Source organism: Papio anubis, chromosome 4 (assembly GCF_008728515.1).
Source record: "Papio anubis isolate 15944 chromosome 4, Panubis1.0, whole genome shotgun sequence".
Classification (NCBI taxonomy): Eukaryota; Metazoa; Chordata; class Mammalia; order Primates; family Cercopithecidae; genus Papio; species Papio anubis.
This window is the reverse complement of record NC_044979.1, coordinates 16,720,974-16,748,710: the sequence shown is the minus strand read 5'-3', so window position 1 is coordinate 16,748,710 and position 27,737 is coordinate 16,720,974. Positions and strand designations below refer to the sequence as shown.

General features: G+C 39.8%; 2 protein-coding genes across 10 annotated transcripts; one reads left to right on the top strand and one right to left on the bottom strand.

Moving 5' to 3' along the window:
- The first annotated feature begins 817 nt into the window (after positions 1 to 817).
- On the top strand, positions 818 to 2,635 carry LOC100999049 (olfactory receptor 9A4). The gene is given in 1 exon segment (XM_003896704.5): positions 818 to 2,635. A coding segment is annotated over 1 exon segment (933 nt). The 3' UTR covers positions 1,751 to 2,635.
- Positions 2,636 to 3,183: 548 nt separating this feature from the next.
- On the bottom strand, positions 3,184 to 23,615 carry CLEC5A (C-type lectin domain containing 5A). 9 transcript variants are annotated; one of them, XR_002520754.2, is made up of 8 exons: positions 22,840 to 23,585; positions 22,247 to 22,345; positions 21,373 to 21,432; positions 19,932 to 20,000; positions 11,857 to 11,993; positions 7,536 to 7,642; positions 5,864 to 6,032; positions 3,184 to 5,042 (listed from the first exon to the last, which is right to left on the bottom strand). XR_002520754.2 is itself a non-coding variant. In XM_021935364.2 (7 exons), the coding sequence occupies exons 2-7, from the start codon at positions 22,323 to 22,325 to the stop codon at positions 5,006 to 5,008; spliced, it is 489 nt and encodes a 162-aa protein (XP_021791056.1). In that variant the 5' UTR covers positions 22,326 to 22,345; positions 22,840 to 23,598; the 3' UTR covers positions 3,184 to 5,005. The 9 variants fall into 9 exon arrangements, 8 of the variants coding, with proteins under 8 accessions (XP_021791056.1, XP_003896754.1, XP_031520932.1 ...); XM_021935364.2 differs by lacking the exon at positions 5,864 to 6,032 and having other exon boundaries at positions 22,840 to 23,598; XM_003896705.4 differs by having other exon boundaries at positions 3,184 to 6,032; positions 22,840 to 23,581.
- Between the last annotated feature and the right edge of the window lie 4,122 nt (positions 23,616 to 27,737).

Sequence of the window (27,737 nt, the reverse complement as noted above, 5' to 3'; positions counted from 1 at the left end):
CTTCTTGGAGAAATGACTGATTCCAGATTTAGAACAGGAAACCTGTAAGAGAAGCTAGAAACAGATGAATATGTTCAATTGCACCATGTGGATGAAATTAGCAAAACCGACATTATGGAAAACTCTACTGTCAAAATACCTGAGTTCTTCAACAAGTAGATTGGAAGAAAGTGAATGGGCTATACAGAGAATCTATCAATTAAAATAGACTTAAAGCATATGGAATTACAAAATGGACAACACTAAGTTATAATGCATAACGATTCAAACTAGGATGATTAAACTATTCAGGAAAGCAAGGCAGTAATTTCTTAAAGGTTGAGAATTGTAGTTTCTGCTGATGATAGGAGCATTGCAATTGTAATGGAACACACAAATGGATTTATGTGACTGCTATCAAACTTCTGTTTCTTGATCTTGGTAGTGATTGCAATTATTATGAAGTGGTTCACCTTGTAACAGTCATACATCATGGAAGCAGACAGGGTGGCCGGTAAGAGCGGAGTTGGAGGCAGATGTCCAGTGTATTGAGAAAGAGTGCATGCTAGGGTGGGTTGGTTTTCATGTTTATTATTTGGTATTCATGACTGGATTTCATCTTCTTGAACATACACATTTATCTTTGTAAGATATATATTCTTCATGAAGTATTTGACATCAACCTTGTGTAGAAAATAGTAGAGACAAGTTATGGAGTTGAGGAGCAGGAGAGGAATGTTTTTTCAACCTGAAATGCCCTTAATCTTTTTAGAATAGAAGCAGTTGTTCTCCCTCTTTTGGTCTCTAGATTTCACAAGGAACAAGGGCTTAGAACTAAATGTTGATGAATTACTCTAGTGCCACTTAATTTTATCTCCTTGGTTTCCCTGGCTCTGAAGAACTACATTATATCCTTTTTGCTATATTCTTCTTTTTCTACTTGGTGACATTAATGGGAAACATCGTCATCATCGTGATTGTCTGTGTGGATAAACGTCTGCAGTCCCCCATGTATTTCTTCCTCAGCCACCTGTCTGCCCTGGAGATCCTGGTCACAACCATAATTGTCCCCGGGATGCTTCTGGGATTGCTGCTCCCTGGGACGCAAACAGTATCTTTGTCTGCCTGTGTTGTCCAGCTCTTCCCATACCTTTATATGGGGACATTACTTGGAGCAATGGCTGTGGACTGTTATATTGCTGTGTGTAACCCTTTGAGGTGCAACATCATTAGGAACAGACACACCTGCAACTTTGTGGTTCTTGTGTCATGGGTGTTTGGGTTTCTTTTTCAAATCTGGCCAGTCTACGTCACGCTTCAGCTTACTTACTACAAATCAAATGTGGTGAACAATTTTTTCTGTGACCGAGGGCAATTGTTCAAACTATCCTGCAATAATACTCTTTTCACGGAGTTTATCCTCTTTTTAATGGCTGTTTTTGTTCTCTTTGCTTCTTTGATCCCTACAATTGTCTCGTACTTCTACATCATCTCCACCATTCTCAAGATCCCGTCAGCCTCTGGCCGGAGGAAATCCTTCTCCACTTGTGCCTCCCACTTCACCTGTGTTGTGATCGGCTACAGCAGCTGCTTGTTTCTCTACTTGAAACCCAAGCAAATGCAGGCAGCTGATTACAATCGGGTAGTTTCCTTGATGGTTTCAGTAGTAACTCCTTTCCTCAATCATTTCATCTTCACCCTCCGGAATGATAAAGTCATAGAGGCCCTTCGGGATGGCGTGAAATGCTGCTGTCAACTATTCAGGAATTAGCCTTGCTCTGAGACATTTTACATGATGAAGCACTTAGTATGGATTCTAGAATAATCTGAAAAGAACTTGCTCATCTTTGAACTGCATCATAATTATTACCATTATCAAATAATTAGTGTGCAACAAAAGACTTTTAAGTTACAGCTATGGTTTTTAATATGGTTAGTTGTTACTTGAAACTCAGTTTATTGTTTTTAAGACATGTCTTGCTATCTATCTAGCTATCTATCATCTGCCTTTCTTAAGATATAATGATTTCACAATTAAACTTTGAAAAATTAAATGTCAGAGATAGACTATCTATGTAGTCTAGAAAGTTGACTAGTGGTTGCTTAGGGCTGAGGGGAATGCAGACATAGGGTAGTGATAGCTAAGGGGTACAGGCTTTCTTTTTGAGATGATGGCTGTAAATATCTACGAATATACCAAACACCATTGAGCTGCACATTTTCAATGAGTTAATTTTATGGAATGTGAATTATATTTCAATAAAGCTATTGAAAATAGTATATTAGATGGTGAAGAAGTATTGTGAAGAAAAGTGAAACAGGAATGAAAGGGAATATCTCTTGCAGGAGTGTTGAAATTTCAAATAAGGTTTTCAGGGAAGGATTGAGAGAGGTAAGGTGGTGATACATTCGGAAACTTGTTAAAGAACATTCCAGGCATAGTGAGTAATAAGTGGGAGATCCTAGGGAAGGCATAGCAAAGACACTGAAATGGAGTGTGCAAAGGAGAAAGCAATTGCAGTCAGAGTGGTAACTGGAATGCAGACCATGTAGAGCCTTGTGAGTCTTTTTTTTTTCCAGGTATGCAAAAAGATAATATTATTTTACTTTTTTTTCTTTTTTTCTTATACTTTATGTTCTAGGGTACATGTGCACAACATGTGCCATGTTGGTGTGCTGCATCCATTAACTTGTCATTTATATTAGTTATTTCTCCTAATGCTATCCCTCCCCCATCCCCACACTCCATGACAGGCCCTGGTGTGTGATGTTCCCTGCCCTGTGTCCAAATGTTCTCATTGTTCAATTTCCACCTATGAGTGAGAACATGTGGTGTTTGGTTTTCTGTCTTTGCAATAGTTTGCTGAGAATGATGGTTTCCAGCTTCATCCATGTCCCTACAAAGGACGTGAACTCATCCTTTTTTATGGATGCATAGTATTCCATGGTGTATATGTGCTACATTTTCTTAATCCAGTCTATCACTGATGGACATTTGGGTTGGTTCCAAGTCTTTGCTATTGTGAATAGTGCCACAATAAACATACGTGTGCATGTGTCTTTATAGTAGAATGATTTATAATCCTTTGGGTGTATACCCAGTACTGGGATCGCTGGGTCAAATGACATTTCTAGTTTTAGATCCTTTTAAAGATGTTTGCTCTTTCCAGAAGCACATTGGAAAACCATCACAGGGGGCTGAAGAAGAGTAACAGAATCTGTTTAATGTTTTAACAAGATCATCCTGGTTGCTGGATGAACAATACATGAAAGGACAATAAAGGGAGAAGGATGAAGGCCAGGTGGAGATTGCATCCGTTAGATTTTGCTATATGAGACATAACCAGAAAACTCCAGTGGTATACAGTGATAAGCTTTTATTTTCATGCTTAGAGTTTCTGCTGATCTAGGGTGGCTCTGCTGCTCTCAGGTGGATTTGTTCATGAGTCTAAGGGTTGTATGGGGGTTGGCTGACCTAGGCTGGGCCCACATTTGAAGTCATGAAAAGTGTGCCTTTGATCTCCATGTGGCTTGGCCACAACATTTTTGAGGCACCCTTCTCTGACTTGGGCAAATTTTTATTCCCGTATTATAAATGAGTTAACAAGTTCTGAAACATTAAGTGGCTTGCCTACATTAAGCTTCTAGCAAATTGAAAAGCTGCTTCTTGGATGAAGATCTCAACTTCAAATCCTCTACAAAATGCTTCTCCTAATGTCTAATGCCATTGAGATACATAGAGGAATGTTATTTAATATGTGCAATAATTTTTTGAGATAGGTATTACTACCCCATTTTATCAGTAAGGAAACTAAGACCAAGAAAGAGTAGGAAAACTGTACTGATTCACACAGCATATTAGAAGCAAAGTCAAAACTCAAATTCAAATTTCATTGCCTTTTTTTTTTTAAAGCATGCCACTGCTATCTAATAAAGATCACATTTATCTAAGCTTGCAAGGATCCAGGAACTCTCCCAATGATAAACTTAAACCAAAGCCCACATTTTCCCTATCTACTCCCCACTCCCACCCCAGGCCACTGGGCTCCTTTTAGAACCTGCACAGAAGTGTCTCCTAATCTTGGGGGAAATTTAAACTGTCTACTAAAGAAATCACTAGATGTCTACATTTCCTGATCTTAAAAGTTTGCAGTTATTCTGTCATGAAACAGGAAGTGAAGCAACTATAGTTCTCTCTTCTCAAAACAGAAGGATTAGGATTTCCTTTCTGTTGTCTGAGTTCTGGGGCTTGCCTTTGGCTAGAATTGATTTTTCTCTCCACTTAGACTCAGCCTTACTTCCCTTCTCAACGGTAGCACTTATTCTTTCCCAACACAGTCAGAGAATTTGTATCTCCACAGGCTGCTAATATAATTCCAATTTCCACCCCATCTCAAACACAAATTACTTCTGGTGATTCTCTTTAAGCAAGTTCTGACACCTGATGTGTTATCTCATTTTTAAAAATTGTAAGTGGCCATGCTAAGGAGCCAAAAATGATGAAACCTAGGAATGCAGAAACAGAACTTAGTGTTGTAATAAAAAATATGATTTACAACATCTTGTTTGGTATGCATATAATGATATGTACAGTCATTACTGTGGTACATTGTTATTAGACACAAAATGGTATGCATTGTACTTAGGTGACTATTATTTCCATCAGTTTTATACATGGTCTTCCTTATGGTTTACTTATTCTTACTCAAAACACACAAGGCATCTCTTTTATCTTTCTCATGCACCAAGCAGGGTAAATAGCTGATGTCTTGTGAATGTAGAGAACAGCCAGGGTACTCCAAGACTTTTCTTCCTCTTTCTTGCCTTTCTTCCAGTGTGGCCAAATGAATGTTCTGTTTCCTGTCTCAAGTGATTTCCATTTGACCCTGATGTTCCCTTTCTACTATGTGCTTATTCCTTGCCCCCAGCCAATATTTCCCTGAGCAGCCCTCCTCTTTTTCTATTGCTTCATCAGCTGGACCTGTTCTAGATCAATGTGATGCCAACCAGTGCCAGGGTCCTTGGGTCAGTAGGCTGTGCCTGATATCAGGTTCTCTCTAGAACTGAAGGGACGAATATATTGTGATTATTGTTGCCTAAGAGACTATCCAAAATTTTAAAAATATACTCAACAAATACAGTCAGGTACTCAAAACCTTCAGAGCAAAGGAAGCCTGCTTACCTAAATTTTGGTTACAAAGGAGTTACATATGTTATAATGGAGTTTCAGAAATATGACAAGGGAATTTTTAGCTTAAGTGTCTCTTCAGGGCTTTGCTGAAGAACAGAAACCTAGTGTGTTTTGTTCCCTTGGCTGTCTGGTTTTCTTCAAAGGGGTCTCCAAGAAGGTTCCTATCCTGCCCAGACGTCTCTCCATTCCCATAAACAATGCTGCTGTCTGTGCTGCTCCAAGCTCAGCACTAGGAGCCCTCCCCAAGGCCCAGCCTTAGTTCAGACTGAGGAGAGCCTCTGCTACCCCAGCTTGTGGAGTTAGGAGGGGCATGTGAATGGGGTTCCCTTGAGAACAGAGATGAGGTCACAGGAGCTACGTTTATCCCTCTTCCACCATGGTAATCCCTAAATAATATTTATAATTGCTCACTCTACAGTTGCTCCCTGGTAGTACGGTAGATACTCTGAGGCTAAAATAAAACAAACCCTGTCAACAGACTAGGCCCTTTTGATCAGTCGGAAATGCTCAGTACTACAGAAGCAGACCTCATCTCTATACCAACTGAGTTGTTTCCATAAGACTGATCCTGTCTCCTGGAGATGGCTAGTATCCAGTCCCCCAGTGCAGAAGAAAGAAGCTCAGTTTCTCAAATGGGCAAGGACCGCTGCTGGTAGACAGATAGGTAAGTAAAAGGATCACTGGCCAGATGACCTGTGTGGATTCAAAAAGAGTTGCAAGTATGGTTCTTGTCACAGGGAACTGTGATCATTTGGCATTCTTCTCACAGATCCTGCGGTAGCGGATGTCACATGATGCAGCATCAAATGTCTTTGTTAGGCCAATGGTCGCACAGTTGAAATTCTGATTCTGATTGGTAACACTAAATGAGAAAACAAAACAAAACAAAACAAACAAACAAAAAAACAAAGCATGGTAATGGCCCATCATTTTAGCCCAGGCTCTTCTGATTCCAGAGTGAGAGTCTTGCAGGAATTTTGCCTGGAGGGGCAGCAGACTACCGGGCCCACACAGGCCTCCATTTGGGAAGCCTCCTTTTTAGCTCAGATCCCTCTCCTAATCCAGCTCCACAAATGCAGCTGTAAACTGACCCTTTCCTGTCAGCTCTTCTGCGAGCTTGTATGGATTCACAGTCTTAGACTAACTCACTCACTGTGGCGTTCGGTTAGAAGCATCTCATGGACTGTCTCTTCTTCCAAAAGTACTGTTTAGGACAGTACATGTGTTCACAGCGGGAGGACAGGAAGGAAAAGGAGAGAGGTTGTGCATCCCTTTCCAGACCATAGTGGCTTCAGAAAAACTTGGTGGAGGTATGTGTTGGCTCTCCCACCTCTTTTTCTGTCATTCAGTCTGTTTCAGTCTGACTGAAAAGACTCTGGTTTCAGAGAAATGTCATGTGTTTTGGACTAGCTGTATGATATTTAACACATTTCTAAGTTTTTCTTGTCCTCAGTTCAACTGTCTGTGAAATGGGGAGTGATAAAAGCTTTTCATGTAGCATCATGGGGAATATTTCAGGAAACAACATATGCAAAGTGTTTAGCATAGTGCTGGCATTAGCAGACACTGAATAAATATCAATTTCCTCCTCTCTGTAGGGAAGCCCAGTTACAGGCTGGGGGACTGACTTGACCTCTGTTTGAATCACTACTTTCGTACAAACACTGGGAAAATTATTGGTGTTCTCACCAATCCTAATCTCCATGGAACAATTCACAGGAGATAGCTCTTGGGGGTCAGAAGTTCATAGCTTTGAGGCATAGACACTTTGCTTATAATAACCTTTATTTAGATAAAGAAGGCACATCTGGGGAAACTTGTAGGTACTTTGTAAGAAAATGTGATCTGTGGGTTAAAAGATGAAGCCCTTTTGATCAGTCAGAAATGCTAGGTGTTATAGAAATAGATCTCATCTCTATACCAACTGGGTTGCCTCCATAAAACTGACCATGTCTCCTTGAGATAGCTAGCATCCAGTCTAGACTCATATCTAGTCTGTTTGAAGTCAAGAAACTAAGCTTTTTTGATCAGTCAGAAATGCTCAGTGCTATACAAACTAGCATCTAAAGAGAGCTACATGATACATCAAATGAGTGCTATGTATGTGGATTTGTTTGGATCCTGATTTGAATAAAATAATTTGCTATATGAATACTCTTCTCTCTCCTTATGAAAGTTTGATCTCTTTCATAAGAAAAAGTTTATTAAAATGTGTCTCAGGGAATGGATGGGTTGGAAGAAAGGAGAAGAGCAGAACAGAGTCAAGCGTCAGCATTTGAGCTATTCCAGAGTGAACCCACCAATCTCAGGTTTGGTCTTTTGAAGCAAACCAAGATCCCCAGGAAACTGTGGGATGTTCACGTACTTGCCATTGAACACAGAGTTGTTGATCCAACGCCACCTTTTCTCTTCACGATTGTAAATTAAGCCAATAAAATACTTCTCTGTATCAGCTATGTCCTGAAGAAACTTCTAGAAATTAAAAAAAAAATTTCAACAGTGACTCTTTTAATGACGCCTCTCTTGAGCCAATGTGCCCATGATTGTATCTGATCCTGGGAATAAGGAAGGCTGGTAGGGAACGCTGAGACCAGCTACAGCTGGGACTCATCACTAAGCCTAAAGAAGTCGTTGTCAGGCTTCACAGGGAATCTGGAAAGCCTGAAGTCTTGTTAAAACAGATTGCTGGGCTCCTGGTTAAGTAGGTCTAGTGAAGGGAACCAATAATTTACTTTTCTACAAAATGCCCAAGTGATACTGATGTTTCTGTCCAGGGACCACACTGTGATAATAAAGGGGAAGGGGTACTATGCAATCAAAAACAGGGTCATTTAAAAAAATATGTCATGCTTCTATCCATAGGATTGTTTTTGTTACCAGAAATTTTGAATGCTACGTAAGGCTGAATCAAGTGTTAATAAAATGTGTTTCTATTTATTGAGTACTTAGGAAAGGAAAACAGTGAGATTTAGAAGTATATTGCTTTTAGAAGTGTAATCCAAGAAGAAATAAGCAAGTGCTTGTTGAATATTTGCTAATTTGACACTAGTCCTAGACATCTTTGTTCTGTATTTATTTGATCAGTTACAAATCATTTCAGCCAGAAGTGTTTTCTATACCTCCCATAATCAGTGGGTATCCAAGTCTTATTCTTTCCATCCCCATGGCTGTTTCCTTAGTTTCTCCCTTTTCAATGTTCTCCTTTTCTGAAATATCTTATTTCATTACTTTTTAATTAATTACTGAATGTTCTCATTTACCAAACATCTTTTGAGTGTCTATTATGTGCCATGCGTTGTATTAGGCTGAGGATATGGAAGCAAATATATTTCTCCTCAAAGAAATTATGATCAAGCGGGTTGGCAAACTACAGCCAGTGGGCCAAATCCAGACTTCATCCTGTTTTGGTAAATGTTTTATTGGAATGCACCCATGCCCACTGTTTACATATTATCTATGGCTGCTTTCAAGTTACAACAGCAGAGACCAATGCCCTGAAAAGCTTAAAATGTGTATTATCTGACCCTTTTTAAAAAAAGTGTTCTGACCCATAGTCTAAAACCAGAATCCTTAATGCTGAACTCTCACGCTGGAAGCCATGGATGATTTCCCAGGAAAACTATGAAACCACTGGAATATTATGAAAAATATTTTGCTTATGTAATGTTTCTGGGAAGAGGTACATAGATTTTATCACCATTTAAAAAAAGTCAGTGGTCTTTGAACCACTGATTCCAGAGTGAGAGTCTGTTTGAAGAACCACAGGTTTAATGAGGGAAGACAACCAACTTAACTAGCATAATGAAGTATCTCAGGTGTTGTACTAGGGAATGATATACTAGATCTGGAAGATGCAGAAAGGAGGAAGCGATCATTCTACGTAGATCTGAAGTTTTTCTAGAATGATAGATGAGGTGATACCTGAGATGAATTTTAGGAGATAGCTAAGTTTGTCAGACAAACTGTCGGGGAGAGTATGGACTTCTGGAAGACAGCATGGATTACAGGCAGGTGGGGAAGCAGCCTGGAGCATTTGAGGAACTGCAAGATGCTCAGTGTAGTTAGTGCAGAGGTGGCAGGGAGGTGGTTTGAGAGACAAGGCTGGAGAGAAGGCAGAGGCGGCACTGTGCAAGGCCTGATACGGTGTAAGGTACATGGATGTGCTTTGGTCAAGGAGTAGACTGAGGCAGACATCTGGGCCAAAGTGACTCAGTGAGTTTAGGGAGCAGGCATGCATATGTATATACACTTGCTCTATAACCTGTTTGTGTAAGCTGATGCTTAGCTCAGAGCCACTGTTGTTTGAAAAAGGTATAATTGACCTGCCGATGTTGTGCACGCAGCTTGGCTCGGCTCAGTGTGTCTTGACATGGTACAGGCGCTGGTGCCCAGAGAAAGAGAGAGCGAACCAAGGCTGTCCATCTTGCAGTTGGACAGAGGGGAGCCAGGACATAGCTCAGCATGCACTCATGTCCAGAGGGAGAAAGAGTTAAGCTGCTGACCCTGAACACAAGGGAGAGCTGGCTGCGCAGCTGTGCATGGGAGTGGCTGGATCAAGCAGCCAGACAGACAGTGTGAGAAAGCTGCTGATGAAAGAGTTGCTGAATAAAACTACATTTCACCTGCTTATGGCCCCCTGAGTGTTCTTTCAGCTATCTGCCACCCACTCTCTCCCCTAGGACCTCAGCATGGGCTGGAACCTGACCATGAGTGTGACATTTGGTGTGGTCATGAACCTGACATATGCCATGCTAGGAGAACTGGGGTTTAACCCATTTTAATTTGGAAAATGGCACAGTTTAGAGTCTTAGAGGTATTATGATGTCAGTTCTGAGGAGGATAGCTAGAAAGAGTGCAAAACAGGAGGCAAGGAGATGGATTAGAAGAATTCTGGGCCGGGCGCGGTGGCTCACGCCTGTAATCCCAGCACTTTGGGAGGCCGAGGCGGGCGGATCACAAGGTCAGGAGATCGAGACCATGGTGAAACCCCGTCTCTACTAAAAATACAAAAAATAAGCCGGGCGCAGTGGCGGGCGCCTGTAGTTCCAGCTACTCAGGAGGCTGAGGCAGGAGAATGGCGTGAACCCAGGAGGCGGAGCTTGCAGTGAGCCAGGATCGCGCCACTGCACTCCAGCTTGGGCGACAGAGCGAGACTCCGTCTCAAAAAAAAAAAAAAAAAAACAAAAAAAGAAGAATTCTGAAGAAATCCAGGTAAGAACTGAACTATTTGTTGTGGGCATAGAGAGAAAAGGACTTGGTTAACAAATAATTGAGGAGGAAAAGACAAGGTAAAGTCCCAGAAAACTCTTAGCCTTCAATCTTGGGTGACATGAGTACTCACCAGTATTTGGAATGTAAAAGGAGTAGCGGTAGGGTCAAATATAATTGACTCAGTTTTGAACAGTGAGTTTGTGGGACTCTTGAAACATCAAAGTGGAATTTGGTATACCTGTTTGGAGGAGAAGGATGAGCTGGAGATACAGACTTGAGAGTCACCGGCAAACCATTGGCATGATGACCTTTGTCTTTTTCTTTTCCTTTTTTTTTTTTTTCGAGGCAGAGCCTTGCTCTGTTGCCCAGGCTGGAGTGTAGTGGCACAATCATGGCTCACTGCAGCCTCTGCCTCCTGGGTTCAAGCAATTCTTGTGCCTCAGCCACTTAAGTAGCTGGGATTTCAGGTGTGCACCACCTCACCTGGCTAATTTTTAGTAGAGACATGGTTTCACCATGTTGGCCAGGCTGGCCATAATGACCTTTTTCATCACCAAGGATGCAAATTGGGATCCACAAAACTTAATGAGTGTGGCAGATTTGTCACACTTGCTTCTTCCCTTTGCCTTCCCTCCTTTCCTCTTTTCATTCCCCTGCCTTGCTCCTGTGACATTTTCCCTTGCTACCTGGGTACTTAGCCCTAGAGGGTTTGTAGCATCCAGATCCCTTGGTCATCTATTACCAAGATTCAGAAAGGAGGTCATCTTACAAGTTCTTCTAAATCACAGGAGGACTTTTTAGAGGAGGAATAAAGGGATAGAAGTGAGAGAAGCAAGAGTATAGTGTATGTAGCACAGATTAGAGTATGGGTTTCGGAGTCAGAGAGATCTGAATTCAATTCTGTGTTTTGTTATATGACCTTGGGCAAATTACTTTTCTGTGCCCTAGTTGCCAGTTATAAAATGTGGATAGTAATACATCTTCATGATTATTATCATGATCATCTACTGAAAATTCAGTTCTATGACCTGATTCTCAGTTTTTCACATTCCTAATTTTGTCAATTCACGTCTTCCTTGTTTACTACGCAGACTGGGATGATGCATTGACATCACATCTATGAGGTATTCTTTTAGTTGTTAAACAACTTTTACACACATCATCTCATTTGGTCATTTGCTTCACTTTAAATATCTTGGCCCATCCCCAGGATATCAGCTCATTACTGTGCCCTGTAGAAAAAACCACAAGGTGTGAATTTCTGTGGTTAAATGAAGCTGAAAAACATGCTGCTTCACTGCTACTAAGAAGAGTCTCCTAACCCCCAGTCCAGAACAAATAGCTTCAGTTTTTCAGCCAGCCACCTGTCCATTCCTCACTCAATCCCATCCCCGCTTCCCGAAATTTCCATCCCATCCCACCCACTGAGGCTTTGTAGAGTGTGTGGCTTTACTGTACCATTCCAGTGTCCTCACCAGTTTCTCTGGCGTGTTGACAATTGCCAATGTGGATCCTTTTCTTTTGCAAAAGTCCCTGCTTTCATTCCAAGATGATTCAGAAGTAGGTAAGAGAAAACATCTTTCTTGATAAAATTCCCAGTCTTTGGGGCAGACTGAAGAGGTCCAAGAAAGGAGAGTATGAGGTTACTGGTTTGGGGTATAAATCCTGGAATTAAGTCATAAAACAGCGATACATATTTTTGTTTTAACGATTATATTGGTAAAAATTATTCCCCATCCAGGAAGAAATTCCACCCAGTCTAGTCTGGTTCCCTGACAATAATCTAAGGAGAATAAGGAGAAGAGCACAATGGTTGAATAGAAGTTTCCATTAGTCATCCCCCTACAGGAACACCAAATCTGACAACTATCTACACATAAAAAAGCACATATACATACATGAAAACAAAAAATCAGATGAACACGCAGTTCCTGGGTAGCTGAAAGAGGCACTGCAGAGGGTAGGAAAGACAGTCTTGAATTGCTGACACCACCCCTGCCCTATCCCTGCTGCAGTGACAGCATGGCATGGTAAAGTCTGTGTGCATGGGAGAGGGAGTGTGCAGGGATTATGAGACTTTACATTGGACTCAGTGCTGCCCTCTCACAGTGGAGGGCAAAATGGACCGAACTCAGCTGATGCCCACCCATGGAGGAAGCATTTAGATGAGTGCTAGCCAGAGGGGAATAACCCACCCAGTGGTTGAAACTTGAGTTCTGGCAAGCCTTGCCCACTGTGAGCTGAATGGCTTTGGGGCCCTAAATAAACTTGAAAGGTAGTCTAGGCCACAAGGACTGTAACTCCTAGGCAAGTCCTTGTGCTGAGCTGGGCTTTGAGCCAGTGGAATTAAAGGGCACCTACTGAGATACCAGCCAGGGTGACCAAGGGAATGCTTGTGCCATTGCTCTCCCAACCCCAGGGAGCACAACTTGCAGCTCCAGAAGAGACCCTTGCTTTCTGCTTGAGAAGAGGAGAGGGAAGAGTGAAGAGTATTTGTCTTGCATCTTGGATGCAAGCCACAGTAGAATAGGGCACTAGTCAGAGTTGTGAGGTCTCCATTCCAAACTCTAGTTCCTGAAAGACATTTGTAGACACACCTAGACATACCCTGGGACAAAAGTGAATCCTCTGTCTTGAAGATAAGTACACAGTTCTGAAAGGACCCCTCACCTGCTGATGAAAGAATTCTTGGCCCCTGAATAACAAGCAGCAATCCCCAGGTAGTATGTTATGGGCCTTGGGTGAGACTGAGATGTCTCGGGCTTCAAATGAAACCCAGCACATTCTTCTGCTTGAGAAAAGAAGAGAGAAAAGTAAAGGGGGCTTTGTCTTGTACTTTATGTAACAGCCTGGCCACAGAGAAGTAAAGGTCAGCTCTTGGGGTCCAAGATTCCAGGCCTTGACTCTTGAATAGCATTTCTGGACCTGCCCTGGACCAGATAGAAGCCCACAGACATAAAGGGTGGGTTCTAGGCCTGGCAGCATTTGTGATGAGCTGACCAAAGAGCCCTTGTACCTTAAACAAAAATCAGTGGTAGTCTGGCAGTGACCCTGTGGGCCTGTGATGGTAGTGGTCATAGGGTGAAGCTCCACTGCCTGCGGAAAGGGGAGGGAAGAGTGGAAAGAACTGTGTCTCATGATTGGAGTTTCGGCTCAGCTACAGGGGGATAGAACACCAGGTAGATTTATAAGGTTTTTGACTCCAGTCCCTGGTTCTAAGACAGCATCTCTGGACCTATTTAAGGCCTGGTGGAACTCACTTGCCCTGAAGGGAAGGTCACAGGCTTGGCTAGCTTCACCATATGCTGATTATAGAGCCGTAGGATCTTGACAAAACATAAACAGTAGCCAGGTAGTGGTTGTAGTGGGCCTTGAGTGAGACTCAGTGCTGTGCTGGCTTCAGGTCTGACCCAATGCAGTCCCAGTGCTGGTGGTCACAGGGATGCTTGTGTCACCCCACTCCCAGCTCTGGGCAGCTCAGCACAGAGAAAGAGATTCTGTTTGGGAAAAAGTAAGGAAAAAGAACAAGAGTCTCTGTCTGGTAATCCAGATAAATCTTTCAGATCTTATCCAAGACCAACCAGGTGGGTACCTGTACTAGTCTATAAGACCCACAGCGTTACTGGGCTTGGGATGTCCCCCATGCAGATAGAACTTAGGTCACAACACCCAAGTCCTTTTGAATACCTGGAAAGCCTTCCCAAAAAGGACGAATATAAACAAACCCAGATCATGAAAGCTACAATAAATACCTCTCTTCTATGCCCAGACACTGATGAACATCGACAAGTATCAAGACCATTCAGGAAAACATGACCTCACCAATTGAGGTAAACAAGACACCAGGGACCAATCCTGGAGAAACAGAAATATGTGACCTGTTAGACAGAGAATCCAAAATAGCTGTGTTGAGGAAACTCAAATAAATTCAAGATAACACAGAGAAGAAATTCAGAATTCTATCAGATAAACTAAGAGATTGAAATAATTAAAAAGGATCAAGCAGAAATTCTGGAGTTAAAAAATGAAATTCGCATACTGAGGAATACATCAGAATATTGTAATAACAGAACCAGAGGGGTCACAGAAGTCAAAGGAGACAAAAGAAAAAAGAATAAGAAACAATGAAACACATTCGTAAGGTCTAAAAAATTGTCCCAAAAGGGCAAATGTAAGAGTTACTGGCCTTAAAGAGGAAGTAGAGAAATAGATAGGGGTAGAAAGTTTATTCGAAGGGATAATAACAGAGAACTTCCCAAACCTAGAGAAGGATATCAATATCCAAGTACAAGAAGGTTATAGAACACCAAGTAGATTTAACCCAAGAAGCCTACCTTAAGGCACTTAATAATCAAACTCCCAAAGGTCAAGGATAATGAAAGGATCCTAAAACCAGCAAGAGAAAAGAAACAAATAATGTACAATGAGCTCCAATATGTCTGGTAGCAGACCCACATTGTTACTGGGCTTGAGATGTCCCCCAAGTGGAAATCTTACAGGCCAGGAGATTTAATATGCATGGCATATTTAAGTTGCTGAAGCAAAAAACCCTTTACCCTAGAATAGCATATCTGATGAAAATATCCTTCAAACATGAAGGAGAAATAAAGACTTTCCCAGACAAATAAAAGCTGAGGGATTTAATTAACTGCACACCAGTCCTATAAGAAATGCTAAAAATAGCTCTTCAATCTGAAAGTAAAGGACATTAATGAGCAATAAGAAATCATCTGAATATATGAAATTCACTGATTATAGTAGGTACATGGAAAAACACAATAATCATAACAGTGTAACTGTGGTATGTAAAGTACTCTTATCTTAAGTAGAAAGACTAAAAGATGAACCAATAAAAATGATAACTGCAACAACTTTTCAAGACATAGACAGTAAAAACAAAGTTAGAAATGGAAACAACAAAAAGTTAAAAAGTGAGAGACAAAGTTAAAATGTAGAGTCTTTATTAGTTTTCTTTTTTTGCTTACTTGTTTGTTTATGCAGAGTTAAGTTGTTATCAGCTTACAATAATGGGTTATAAGATAGTATTTGCAAGCCTCATAGTAACCTTGAATAAAAAAAATACAGTAGATATATGAAAAACAAAAAGCAGGAAATTAAATCATACCACCAGAAAAAATCACCTTCACTAAAAGGAAGACAGGAAGGAAAGAAAGAAGGAGAAGAAGACCAAAAAACAACCAGAAAACAAATAACAAAATAGCAGAAGTAAGTGCTTACTTATTAATAATAATATTGAATGTAAATGGATTAAACTTTCCAATCAAAGTATATAGAGTGGCTGAATAGATAAAAAAACAAGACCTAATGATCTGTTTTCCACAAGAAACACACTCCACTCCACCTATAAAGATACATAAAGACTGAAAATGAAGGGATAAAAAGAGACATTTCATCCCAATGGAAACCAAAAAGGAGCAACAGTAGCCATACTTATATCAGACAAAATAGATCTTGAGACAAAAACTGTAAGAAGAGACAAAGAAGGTCACTATATAATGAAAAAGGGGTCAATTCAGCAAGAGGATATAACAATTGTAAATACATATGCACCCAATACTGGAACACCCAGATATGTAAGGCAAATATTATTAGAGCTAAAGAAATAGATAGCCTCCAATACAATAATAGCTGGAGAGTTTAACACTCTGCTTTCAGCATTGGACTGATCTTTCAGATGGAAAATCAATAAAATAACATTGGACTTAATCTATACGGTAGACCAAATGAACATAATAGATATTTATAGAACATTCTATTCATCAGCTACAGAATACACATTCTTTTCTCCAGCCCATGGATCATTCTCAAGGATAGACCATATGTTAGGTAACAAAACAAGCCTTAAAACATTCAAAAAATTGAAATGATATTAAGCGTCTTCTCTGACCACAATGGAATTAAATAGAAGTCAATAACAAGAAGAAGTTTGGAAACTGTACAAATACATGGAAATTAAACAATATGCTCCTGAATGACCAATAAGTCAATAAAGAAATTAAGAAGGGAATTGAAAAATTTCTTGAAACAAATGATAATGAAAACACAGCATACTGAAACCTATAGGATATTAAGATGGAAATTTATACCTATAAGTGCCTACATCAAAAAAAAAAAAAAAAAGAAAAAGAAAAAGAAAAAAGAAAAACTTCAAACAAAACATCTGATGACAAATCTTAAAGAACTAAAAAAGCAAGCACAAATTAAACCCAAAATTGGTAGAACAAAAAAAATAAAGATCATAGCAGAAATGAAATGAAGAAAACAATACAAAACATCAATGCAAAGAAATTTGGCTTTTTGAAAAGATAAATAAAATCAATAATCCTTTAGCCAGACCAAAAAAAAAAAAAAAAAAAGAGAGATGACCCAAATTAATAAAATCAGAGATGAAAAAGGAGACATTAGAGACATTACAATGGACGGCACAGAAATTCAAAGGATCATTAGTGACTAGTGTGAGCAACTATATGCCAATAAATTGTAAAGTCTAGAAGAAATGGGCAAATTCCTAGACACGTACAACCTATCAAGATTAAACCACAAAGAAATCCAAAACCTGAACAGATCAATAACAAGTGATGAGATGAAAGCCATGATAAAAACTCTCCCAGTAAAGAAAAGCCCAGGATCCAATGGCTTCACTGCTGAATTATGCCAAATATTTAAAGAAGAGATAATACCAATCCTACTCAAACTGTTCTGATAAATAGAGAAAGAGGGGATACTTCCAAATTTATTCTATGAAGCCTACATTACCCTGATACCAAAAACAGACTAAGACACATCAAAAAATGAAACTACAGGCAAATATACCAATCAATATTAATGCAAAACACCTCAACAAAATACTAGCAAGCTGAATTCAACAACATATTAAAAAGATCATTCATCATGACCAAGTGAGATTTATCCCAGGAATGCAAGGATGGTTCAAGATATGCAAATTAATCAGTGTAATACATTATACCAACAGAATGAAGGACAAAAACCATACGACCATTTCAATTGATGCTGAGAAATTATTTGATAAAAGTCAACATCCCTTCATGAGAAAAACTCTCAAAAAGCAGGGTATTGAAGGAACATCCCTCAACAAAATAAAAGCCATATATGACAGACCCACAGCCAGCATATATTGAATGGGGAAAAAATGAAAGCCTTTCCTGTAAGATCTGGAACATGGCATTCTTTTTCTACATAGTACTGGAAGGCTTAGCTAGAGCAGTCAGACAAGAGAAAGAGATAAAGGGCATCCAAATTGGAAAGGATGAAGACAAATCATCCTTGTTTGCAGATGATATGACCTTATATTTGTAAAAACCTAAAGATTCCACCAAAAAACTATTAGAACTGATAAATTCAGTAAATCTCCAGGATACAAAATCAACAGACAAAAATTAGTAGCATTTCTACATGCCAAAAGTGAACACTCTGAAAAGAAATTAAGAGACTAACCCCATTTATAATAGCTACAAATAAAATAAAATACCTAGGAATTAATTTAACCAAAGAAGTGAAAGTTCTATACAATGAAAACTATAAAACATGGACGAAAGAAATTGACAAGGACACCAAAAAAAAAAAAAAAGGAAAAATATTCCATGTTTGTGGATTGGAAGAATCAATATTGTTAAAATGTCCATTCTACTCAAAACAATCTACAGATTTATTGCAATCTTTGTCAATAATCCAATGACATTATTCACATAAATAGAAAAAATTATCCCAAAATGTACATGGAACCACAGAAGGCCCAGACTATCCAAAGCTATCCTAAGCAAAAAAATAACCAAACTGGAGGAATCACATTACCTGATTTCAAATTACACTGCAGAGCTTCAGTTAACAAAATGCCATGGTACTGGCATAACAACAGACATATAGACCAGAACAGAAGAGAGAACTCATAAATAATTCTATACATCTACAGTAAACTCATTGTTGACAATGGTACCAAGAACATGCATTGAGGAAGGGACAGTGTCTTCAATAAATGGTGCTGGGAAAACTGGATATTCATACGCAGAAGAATAAAATGAGACCCTTATCTCTTGACATATACAAAAACTAAATCAAAATGGATTAAAGACTGAAATCTAAAATCTCAAGCTATGAAAATACAAGAAAACCTTTTGGAAACTCTGTAGGACATTGAAGTGAGCAAAGATTTCTTGAGTAATATCCCACAAGCACAGGCAACCAAAGGAAATATAGATAAATGAGATCATATTAAGTTTAAAAAGCTTCTGCCCAGCAAAGGAAACAATCAACGAAGTGAAGAGACAACCCACAGAATGGAAGAAAATGTTTGAAAACTACCCATTTGACAAGGGATTAATAAGCAGAATATGTAAGGAGCCCAAACAACTGTATAGGAAAAAAAAAATCTAATAATCTAGTTAAAAAATGGGCAAAAGATCTGAATAGACATTTCTCTAAAGAAATAATACAAATGGTAAATAGAAATATAAAAAGGTGCTCAACACCATTCCTCATTATAGAATTTCAAATCAAAACTACCATGAGATATCATCTCAACCCAGTTAAAATGGCTTTTATCCAAAAGGCTGGCAATACCAATACTGGAAAGGATTTGGAGAAAAGGGAGCCCTCATACACTGTTGGTGGGAATGTAAACTAGTCCAACTATGGAGAAGAGTTTGGAATTCCTCAAGAAACTGTAAATAGAGCTGCCATATGGCCCAGCAATTCCACTCCTAAGTATAGGCCCAAAAGAAAGGAAATCAGTATATTGAAGAGACATCTGCACTCCCGTTTTTATCACAACACTATTCACAATAGCCAACCTATGTGTCCATCAACAGATGGATGGATAAAGAAATGCGGTATATATACACAATGGAGTATTATTTGTCCATAAAAAAATCAGATCTGTCATTTGCAACAACATGAATGGAACTGGAGGTCATTATGTTACATGAAATAAGCCAGGCAGAGAAAGACAAAATTCACATGTTTTCACTTATTTGCAGGAGCTGAAATTTGAAACAATTGAACTCATGGAGACAGAGCATGGAAGGATGGTTACCAGAGGCTGGAAAGGGTAGTTGTAGGGGGAGGTATGGGGGAGAAATGGGGCTTGTTAATGGGTACTAAAAAATAGAAAGACTAAATAAGACGTAGTATTTGCTGGCACAACAGGGTGACTATAGTCAAACATAGTTTAATTGCAGATTTAAACATAACTAAGAGTATAATTGGATAGTTTGTAATACAAAAGATAAATACTTGAGGTGATGGATACTCCATTTACCCTGATATAATTGTTACATATTGCATGCCTTTATCAATATATATCATGTAATCTATAAATATATATACCTACCATGTACTCAGAAAAAATTTTAAAAAGCCAAAATAATGTATGTAAAGAGAATGAACTGGAAGGTCTTTATGGTCCCTTTGAGCAAAAAAATTCCATAAGAATAAGGACAACGGGAGAAGTCTCTAAGAATTCAGTGCATGAGAACCTAGGGGATGGAGAGTAGGTTGGAACCTTGCACTTTACCTGTTCCATAGCTCGTTGTGGGAATGAAGTCATTAGGACTTGGGGAACTGCTCCCAAAAATCTGTGAGACTTAAGTGAAAAGAAAACCTGAAGGTTATGGTATGACGAATACAACACAGAAACAGAAACATCAGAGTATGGGCTGTGTGACTATCTGAATCATGGAGATGACTAGAAGCTCTTGGCTACTCTGAGCTAGAACGTTTCAGACAATTTCTTTCTTTGAGCCTTCCATCTATCTACTGCCATTATTTGTCATGCTCGACACCCAAATCCTATTTCATGTCTCCTTTTTTTTTGATGTAGCAGTAGGCATCAAATCCTGAGAAAAAGAACAGAAGAAAGGAAAAGTAATGGAGGAATTTAGTATCAGAGAGAAACTCTCACACTCCTATCTTATATAAACCTTTGACAGTGTTTTCTCCAAAGGACTGTTTGGAGTACTTCTCCCCCAGGCTCCACACAGCATCTTTGCTGTTCTTTCTATTTCTGGTGTCCCAGATTCAATAGGAAAATTCATAACCCTGGGCAGCTCTGGGACCCTTTTCTCATTAGCACTGTATTAGCTCTAAGGATTGAGGCTATTTGGAACAAAATTTCAGGACCAATGGGATATTAGCAGACAAGGAAGCAAGTGAACTTTAGGGAGATTTTCTATAAGCAGGGAAGGGTCCATTCATTTCTAGAAATCCATATAGGGGCCTCATTTTCCTGGGAACAGTGACTGTCTGAGCAGGCATCTGCAGTGACTTCAGAGGCTGGTCAAACATCTCATCGGGGTGCCAGTTATTTGTCCATTGTGGTTGAAGACCACTTTACTCTGACATCAAATTAGTTACTTACATTTATCTTAATGAAACAAATTGGCATTCACTTTTTGTTTAGTTTATAGACTCTAAGATGTAATAGCCTGGTTTTCATCAGAAACTACTTTGAGATTATAACTTAAGGACTCTATAAGTATTTTATGGGTATTTTTTCCATACAGCTCACTGTATTGGGTTGCCTCTGTTGATACTAAGATAAATGAGAAGTGGTCTTTCTCCTAACGATGTCAGTAGTAATAGGTGTCTTAACAGGAAGTGAGAGGATGTTGTTGGGAAAGGCTTCAGGAGGAAGCTGGTTTAACAGGGACGGGAGAACCATGCCCCACTCATCTCTCTAGCTCCCATAGCTCCTGGCTCTTAAACACTTTCACATTCTATTACAATGATTAGATATAAATCATCCCCATATCCAGGAGGAAACTTGAGGATCAGAAATTTCCCTCAGTCTGCTCTTGGTTTTCTCATATGTAAAAGAAGGGGAATTAATTAGAAGATCTTTATGGACCATTGTACAAAAGAATTTCTTGGGAAAGGAGCCTGTGTGGAAGGTCTCTAGAAATTCAGCATAGAAATAGTGGGAGGAGGGGGAGAAGATTTACCACCATGGAGATTACCTGTTCCATAGCTCCTGGTGGTGGTGAAACCATCGTTACTTTTGTTAAAAATCTGTGGAACTGAAAAGAAAATCAGCTGTTGGCTCAGCCCCAAATGTGACTGCATGATGAATATGGCAAACAAGTATCAGCACAGGGGCTGCTAGGGTACTGTGACTATTAGTGGGAAATACTGAACTCTCTGACTCAGTGAAGATGCGTAAATGTGGTTTTGTGACTACATTCTCTTATTCCTATTTCTTTCCTGCTGTCTGACATGACAGGAATTGCACCTTCAGATTGCATCATGGGGAAGACACCTCTTAGCTAACTACTGCCTCCTACTCACATTTCCTTCCTCATTTATTTTCCCTACTGGCTTCTGGGGCTGGAGAAGATTCTAGTTTCTGATTGCAGTAAAATCCTTTCCGAGGAGGGTTCTTTTACTAGGCATTTGGATGAATTGATTTATATGTACACAGAGAGAAATTTCTTTCTCAGTTAAATCCTGTTACATTATAATTCAGCTCTCACCACGGCCTTATCATTGGGTTGAACTGGGGCTGTAATTTTAGGTTTTGGCAACAATAACAAGCACTGCCAAGTACTTCAGCTGAGATCACCCAACTAATACTCCATTAGCAAAAGCTTTGCATGGGGTTCTAACCATCAGAGACTGTTAAGTTCTATATCTCCAAGGTAGACCAAGGAGCCTGGCCCACTGTGTGTGCTGGGGAGTGAGAAAGGCATTGCCAATTGACCTCAGATTGGGCCAGTTAGTCTCAGATGGAAAGACTTGGGTATGAAACCTGTATACCCAACCTTGCTTTCTAAGAGAAGAGTCAATGAGCCAAACAACGTGGAGGTTAGGGCAAGAGGTTGCTCAAATACTCACAATAAAGTAGAAAGAAAGTCATTCCGACAACTTTAAGCACCACCACAATAAGCCCAGAGATGATCAAGTGCCGGTTCATGGTGAAGGAGCTACAGGGGCCTGTGAAGATTAGAGCACGGCAGCATCAGAATTCGGGAACAAGGCTGCTTTTCACCAGGACATATTCCTGCCTCTCGCTCAGAGTACCCAAAGCAAGGCAGACTTGGAAGACAGGCATGACATTGATAGGCACCAGGAGGTGATCCAGCATGGGCCCAGAACACAGAAAGAAACAGGTATTGATTGGAGCCTTGGAACTTGGCATGCTGCCTCTCCTTCACTCATTCCCTACTCTGGGCCTCAGCTTTGCCCTATTTGTGGCCTCCTAAATTCTGTCTAATAATTAAACCCTCTCCTGTATTTTGAGAACCCTTATCCTTGCAATGACCCTTGTTCCCAAGGACCTTAGTTTGTAGCCTTCACCATACTGACTTCAGTTGTCAGAAGCCTCAATCTTCCAAACACCAGGGGTAGGAGACAGACAGGACAGGCATCCCTGAAGGTCTTGGCATTGCTCAACAGTCCATGCAGCCAGGACAGACAGACAGACTCACCTCTTTCTCCCTGGAAGTCTAGGCTGGATTGCAGATGGGGGTCTTCCTGGTGGCCCAATGCTTGGTGTGGCAGGCAGGGTCCCCGTCTCCTGAGAATATGCTCCTTCTGCCCAAGCAACGTTCTTCCTTCTTCACAGTCTCTGCTTTGGTGGCATCCCCGCGAAATACTTCTTCCTGTTCAGTGTTCTTGGCAAAGGGAGCAGGCGGGGCAAAGAAGGGAAGAGAGTCTGTAGTCCTAGTGGTGGCAAGAACAGAGTTCCTGCCAGGGGAGTTCTAATACAGAGGAACATTTTAAGGACAATTTGGAGAACGAAATACGTCAACACAGACTCACCCTTCCTCTGTGTCTAAATCTCCTTGAAATACAGTGGGGAGAGAAATGTAGTAAAGTTTTAACAAACATTGAATCTGGATAAAAGGTAGCTGGAAGTTATTTGTACTTTCCTTACAACATTTCTGCAAGTCTGAAATTATGTCAAGTTAAAAATGTTAAGAAAAGAAATCCAGTTGAAGACACTAATCTTAATGAGTAGGTCCTTGCTGTTCCATTTGCTCCATTTGCTGGAGCTCTGCTCAGTCCCCTTTATCGTGGACTCCTCTCTGGCACCACCTGCTCACCTTCCAAAAGTGTTTCTTGAGCATGGCACTCTGCTGGATACAGCAGTGGGCTGGGGTGAACAATACTCAAGTCCTATTATCAAGGAGTTTTAAATTGCATATTAAATTTGAACATTTGCTTTTATTTTCCCTGCTATGAAAGCTACATGTACTCATGACAAAAAAAAAAAAAAAAGTGGCTGGAAAATATTAAAAAGGAAAATTGAGAAAACAAAAAACATTTATAACCTTGTACATTTAGTTATAGTCATTGCTAGCACCTCAGGGTGTATCCTTTCAAAATGAGTAGGCAGCTAGAAAGAGAGATGGATAGATAGATATATAGATAGATAGATAGATGGACAGATAGATGGATGGACAGATAGATAGAAAATCACTGGTTCACATAGAACAACGGGAACATATTGTGCAAATTGTTTTGTAATCTATCCGCTCAAGATTAAGCTAACACTATGTTATATATATATCTTTTGATGTCAAAATAGAGATTTTGATAATGTATTATTTAATATGTGCATAGCATTCAGGGCTAAAAGTATATGATTTATTCAGGTGTAAAAGTATATTATTTATTTAACAATTGCATAACCACAAATCTTCTAGTAAAGTGTGGTGGACAAGAACAAAGTTTTAGAAATCATTCCTGGTTTTGATTCCTGGATCTGACCTTCACTAGCTGGACATCCTTGATTAAGTTACTGAGTCTCTTTAACTTCCATTTCTTTATCTATAAATTGGAGTAATTATAGTAAATACCACATAGGATTGTTCTGAGAAATGAGCAAGGTAATGCTTATAATTTCAATAGCGTGATACTCAGCATCTTAACATAAATCCTTAGTATTCTAACTATTTTCTAAAACACCCGATGCACAGTGAACAGCTAAGTGCATGCATCCTTTTACATGTCCCTAATAATTTTCTTGGGCTAAGTTATCAGAAATGTAAATACTGGATCAAAAAACATGTACCTTTGGAGGGCTTTGGAACATTAAAGTTGTGTTTTGTTTTACTTGGATAATCCTCTGAGTTTTTGAAAAATCTCATTGAACCTGATTTATCTGGTCACAAGATAATTACTTCTAGATCCTAGATTGCTGTCCAGAAGGATCCACATATTTGTTGGACAATAAATATGGCCAATTATCCCAACTATGTTAGGAAGTATGGGATTCAGGAAACTTGTAATTATTTAGAAACTTTTCAACAGAGACTTTCTGAATAAATAAAATCTATACACATGGATAGCAAGTGAATCTTTTATAACAAAAAGGTATAAGAGATCTTCCAAATACCATCAAAAGAGGAGAAAATGTCATAGTATAAAAGGATGCGCACAGAAGTTTAGGGGATAGTACTCTAACTGATGCATAGTGGGACACCTCCGCTCTGCTAGAAAATCTAAAGAAAAATCTAAATTCTTATTCAAGGCTTTGGACTCCAATGCTTTCCTTAAACTTGACATTATCAGAAACCTTGCTAAAAAAAAGCTGATACTTGCAATGGCAAATGCCACTGAGGGGTTACTAGAGATGAAGTCAATAGCACTGGGGGCCCATGCCCATTGCTTTGGGAAAATAATAAGAAAGGGACTTCTAGTTACACAATTGTAAGGAAATACCCACACATTTTTTGGGGGGGAAAAACATGAGATCACTAATTTTTGATCAGTTGTTATAGACTGGGATAATAAATTCTCTGCTTAGTGAGTCAAATTAGATTTTTTCCACTAGGCTGAGTCCCAAAAATAAAGAAAAAAAGTTTTATTAAAGAGTAAAACTGAAATTTAACTTTGGCAATCTTCATGTGACATTAAGTTGGAAATGCTGTCTTTAGGGACTGTATTATGCAATGTTATAATTGCCTGAGCAGACAACGGAGTCAGCTCTACGTTATAATTACCAAAGAGATAAGACTGTGCCCACAATTATAGGGAATTTGGAAGGGATACGGTGTATGGTTAAACAAGGCTTCTGGGTATATCGTGTGTGTGTTGTAGGGGAAAAAGGCAGTATGTGTGAGTGTGTGTGTGTGTGTATGTGTGTGTATTGACATGGATAGTCATTAAGAGCTCTCCTATCCTAATAAGAGCAAAAAGAGGATCTGTAAAGTTTTCTTACTCCAGCTCCCAGGATCACCTGTTGATGCTGATAGGGTATGGCACCGCACAGCTGGACTGCTATTTTCAGAATGCTTACCCTATGGTGACAGTGACAGCAACAATACCAGCTTGGTGGACTGACCAGACTTTGTCAAAGTAGGAACTGTAACTGCCACATTTGGATTGGGTGTCCGGGGGGTATCCAGAAAGGAAACCAAAAAAAGAAAGGACATCCTATGATTCATTAATTGGAGTTTCAAAGTGATATCAACATGAATATTTACAGACATAACTTTATTTTGTATCTCAGGACAATAAAGACTAGTACTGTCTCTTGAGCCTCATTTGTAGGCATATATATATATGTAAATATATGTATATTTCCTTAAATGTATATTGCAGGAATTATCTCAGGCAGTTTAGTGAGAAAACCTGAAAATTTGAAAGAGACCTGTTGTTTCCCCTTATCTTCAGAGTCAGAATTTTGCCAGTTTTCAGAGCCCCCTCTTCCCCACCTCCCGCTTTCTCCTCAGCTCATGCTAGTCTGAGTTCCACTATGACCACATCACTAAGTGCTGACTCCTACTCGATGAATTAAATGGGCTCCTTTCAGTCTTTATGCCACTTGTGGCAGGGGCCTACATTAGCCTACATTGTATAATCTTTTTCTTGATCTCCATAATTTTACATTCTCCTGGCTTTCTTCCCTTCTCCCTGGCCTCTCCATTGATTATTTTCTCCTCTGCCTATTCGTCAAATTCTGTAGTTATCCCCTCTCTTCATCTCACGGTTTTAATCACCATGTTCATGAAGCTGATTGCTAAATCTTTATCAGAGAGCTTCAGATCTATCTATCTCTGACTAGTTACATTTTTTATTGAGGTGCTTCACAGACACCCCAGAGTCACCATTTCCCAAAATGGATTAATTGCTATACCATGGCCAAAACATGTTCATTCTCTTAAGTTTCATGTCTCTAAATGTAAAGACCATTTGTTTAGTTGCCTGAATCATGAAGTGTGGGTATTATCCTTGGTTTCTCTCATTCCATGCCATCTATGATGGTTAATATTGAGTGTCAACTTGATTGGATTGGAGGATGCAAATTATTGTTCCTGGGTATGTCTGTGAGGGTGTTGCCAAAGGAGATTAACATTTGAGTCAGTGGGCTGGGAGAGGCAGACCCACCCTCGATTTGGGTGGGCACCATCTAATCAGCTGCCAGCACGGCTAGGATAAAAGCAGGCAGAGGAATGTGGAAGGACTAGACCAGTTGAGTCTTCTGGCCTTCATCTTTCTCCTGTGCTGAAGGCTTCCTGCCCTCAAACATTGGACTCCAAGTCCTTCAGCTTTTGGAGTCTTGGACTTAAACCAGTGGTTTGCTAGCGGCCCTCTGACTGTCGACCACAGATGATGGCTGCACTGTCAGCTTCCCTACATTTGAGGTTTTGGGACTCTGACTGGCTTCCTTGTTCCTCAGCTTGCAGACAGCCTATTGTGGGACGTCACCTTGTGATAGTATGAGTCAATACTTCTTAATGAACTCCCCTTCATATATACATCTATCCTATCAGTTCTGTCCCTCTAGAGAACCCCAATACACCATCTAATAAAACTCCAAGTCATGGTGACTTTACCTCCTCAGAGTCTATAAAATCTATCCTCTTTACTACTTTGTCTCTGCTACCCCTTGGCCCTCTCCTTGACTCCTTCAGTAACCTCCAAAGAAACATTTCTGCCATAATCTTGCCTTTAATAGTTCTCCACTCTTTAGTCAGAATGATCTAACTGCAAACGTGATTATATAATTCCCATGATTAAATATTTTAGTAACATTCTGTTGCACTTAGGATAAGGCTTGGGCCCCTTAACATGGTCTTTAAGTCTTTGCGTGTTCGTTCTTTCAGCAAACGTTGCTGAGTGCTACCATGAACCAGATACACTTCTGGGCAATGACGACCATGTGCTGGTTCTTCTGTACCTCTCATGGCACCGCATCTACCCTACCATTGTCTGCTAGTGACATGAAACTTCTAGTTTTTTATGCACTCTCTCCTGGATCCAACTCTTCAAATATTTATCTGACACTGGTTTATTGAGCACATAATATGTGCAAAGCACTAACGGCACCACCTGCTGTCTTCTAAGCACACACATATAATCCTATATCGTCTTTGAC

Bases quoted from the DNA above. Each gene is read 5' to 3' on its own strand.
- CLEC5A (XM_021935359.1), bottom strand. From the start codon at position 13,519: ATGAGACACAGTTCTTTCCACTCTTCCCTCCCCTTTCCGCAGGCAGTG. The intron at 11,994-13,051 runs GTGAGGGGTCCT...GGACCTCTTCAG, and splicing joins AAGAATTCTTTCATCAGCAG to TCTGCCCCAAAGACTGGGAA. The intron at 10,620-11,856 runs GTGAGGACACTG...TCCTCCAAACAG, and splicing joins TCAACACGCCAGAGAAACTG to GTATACCAAATTCCACTTTG.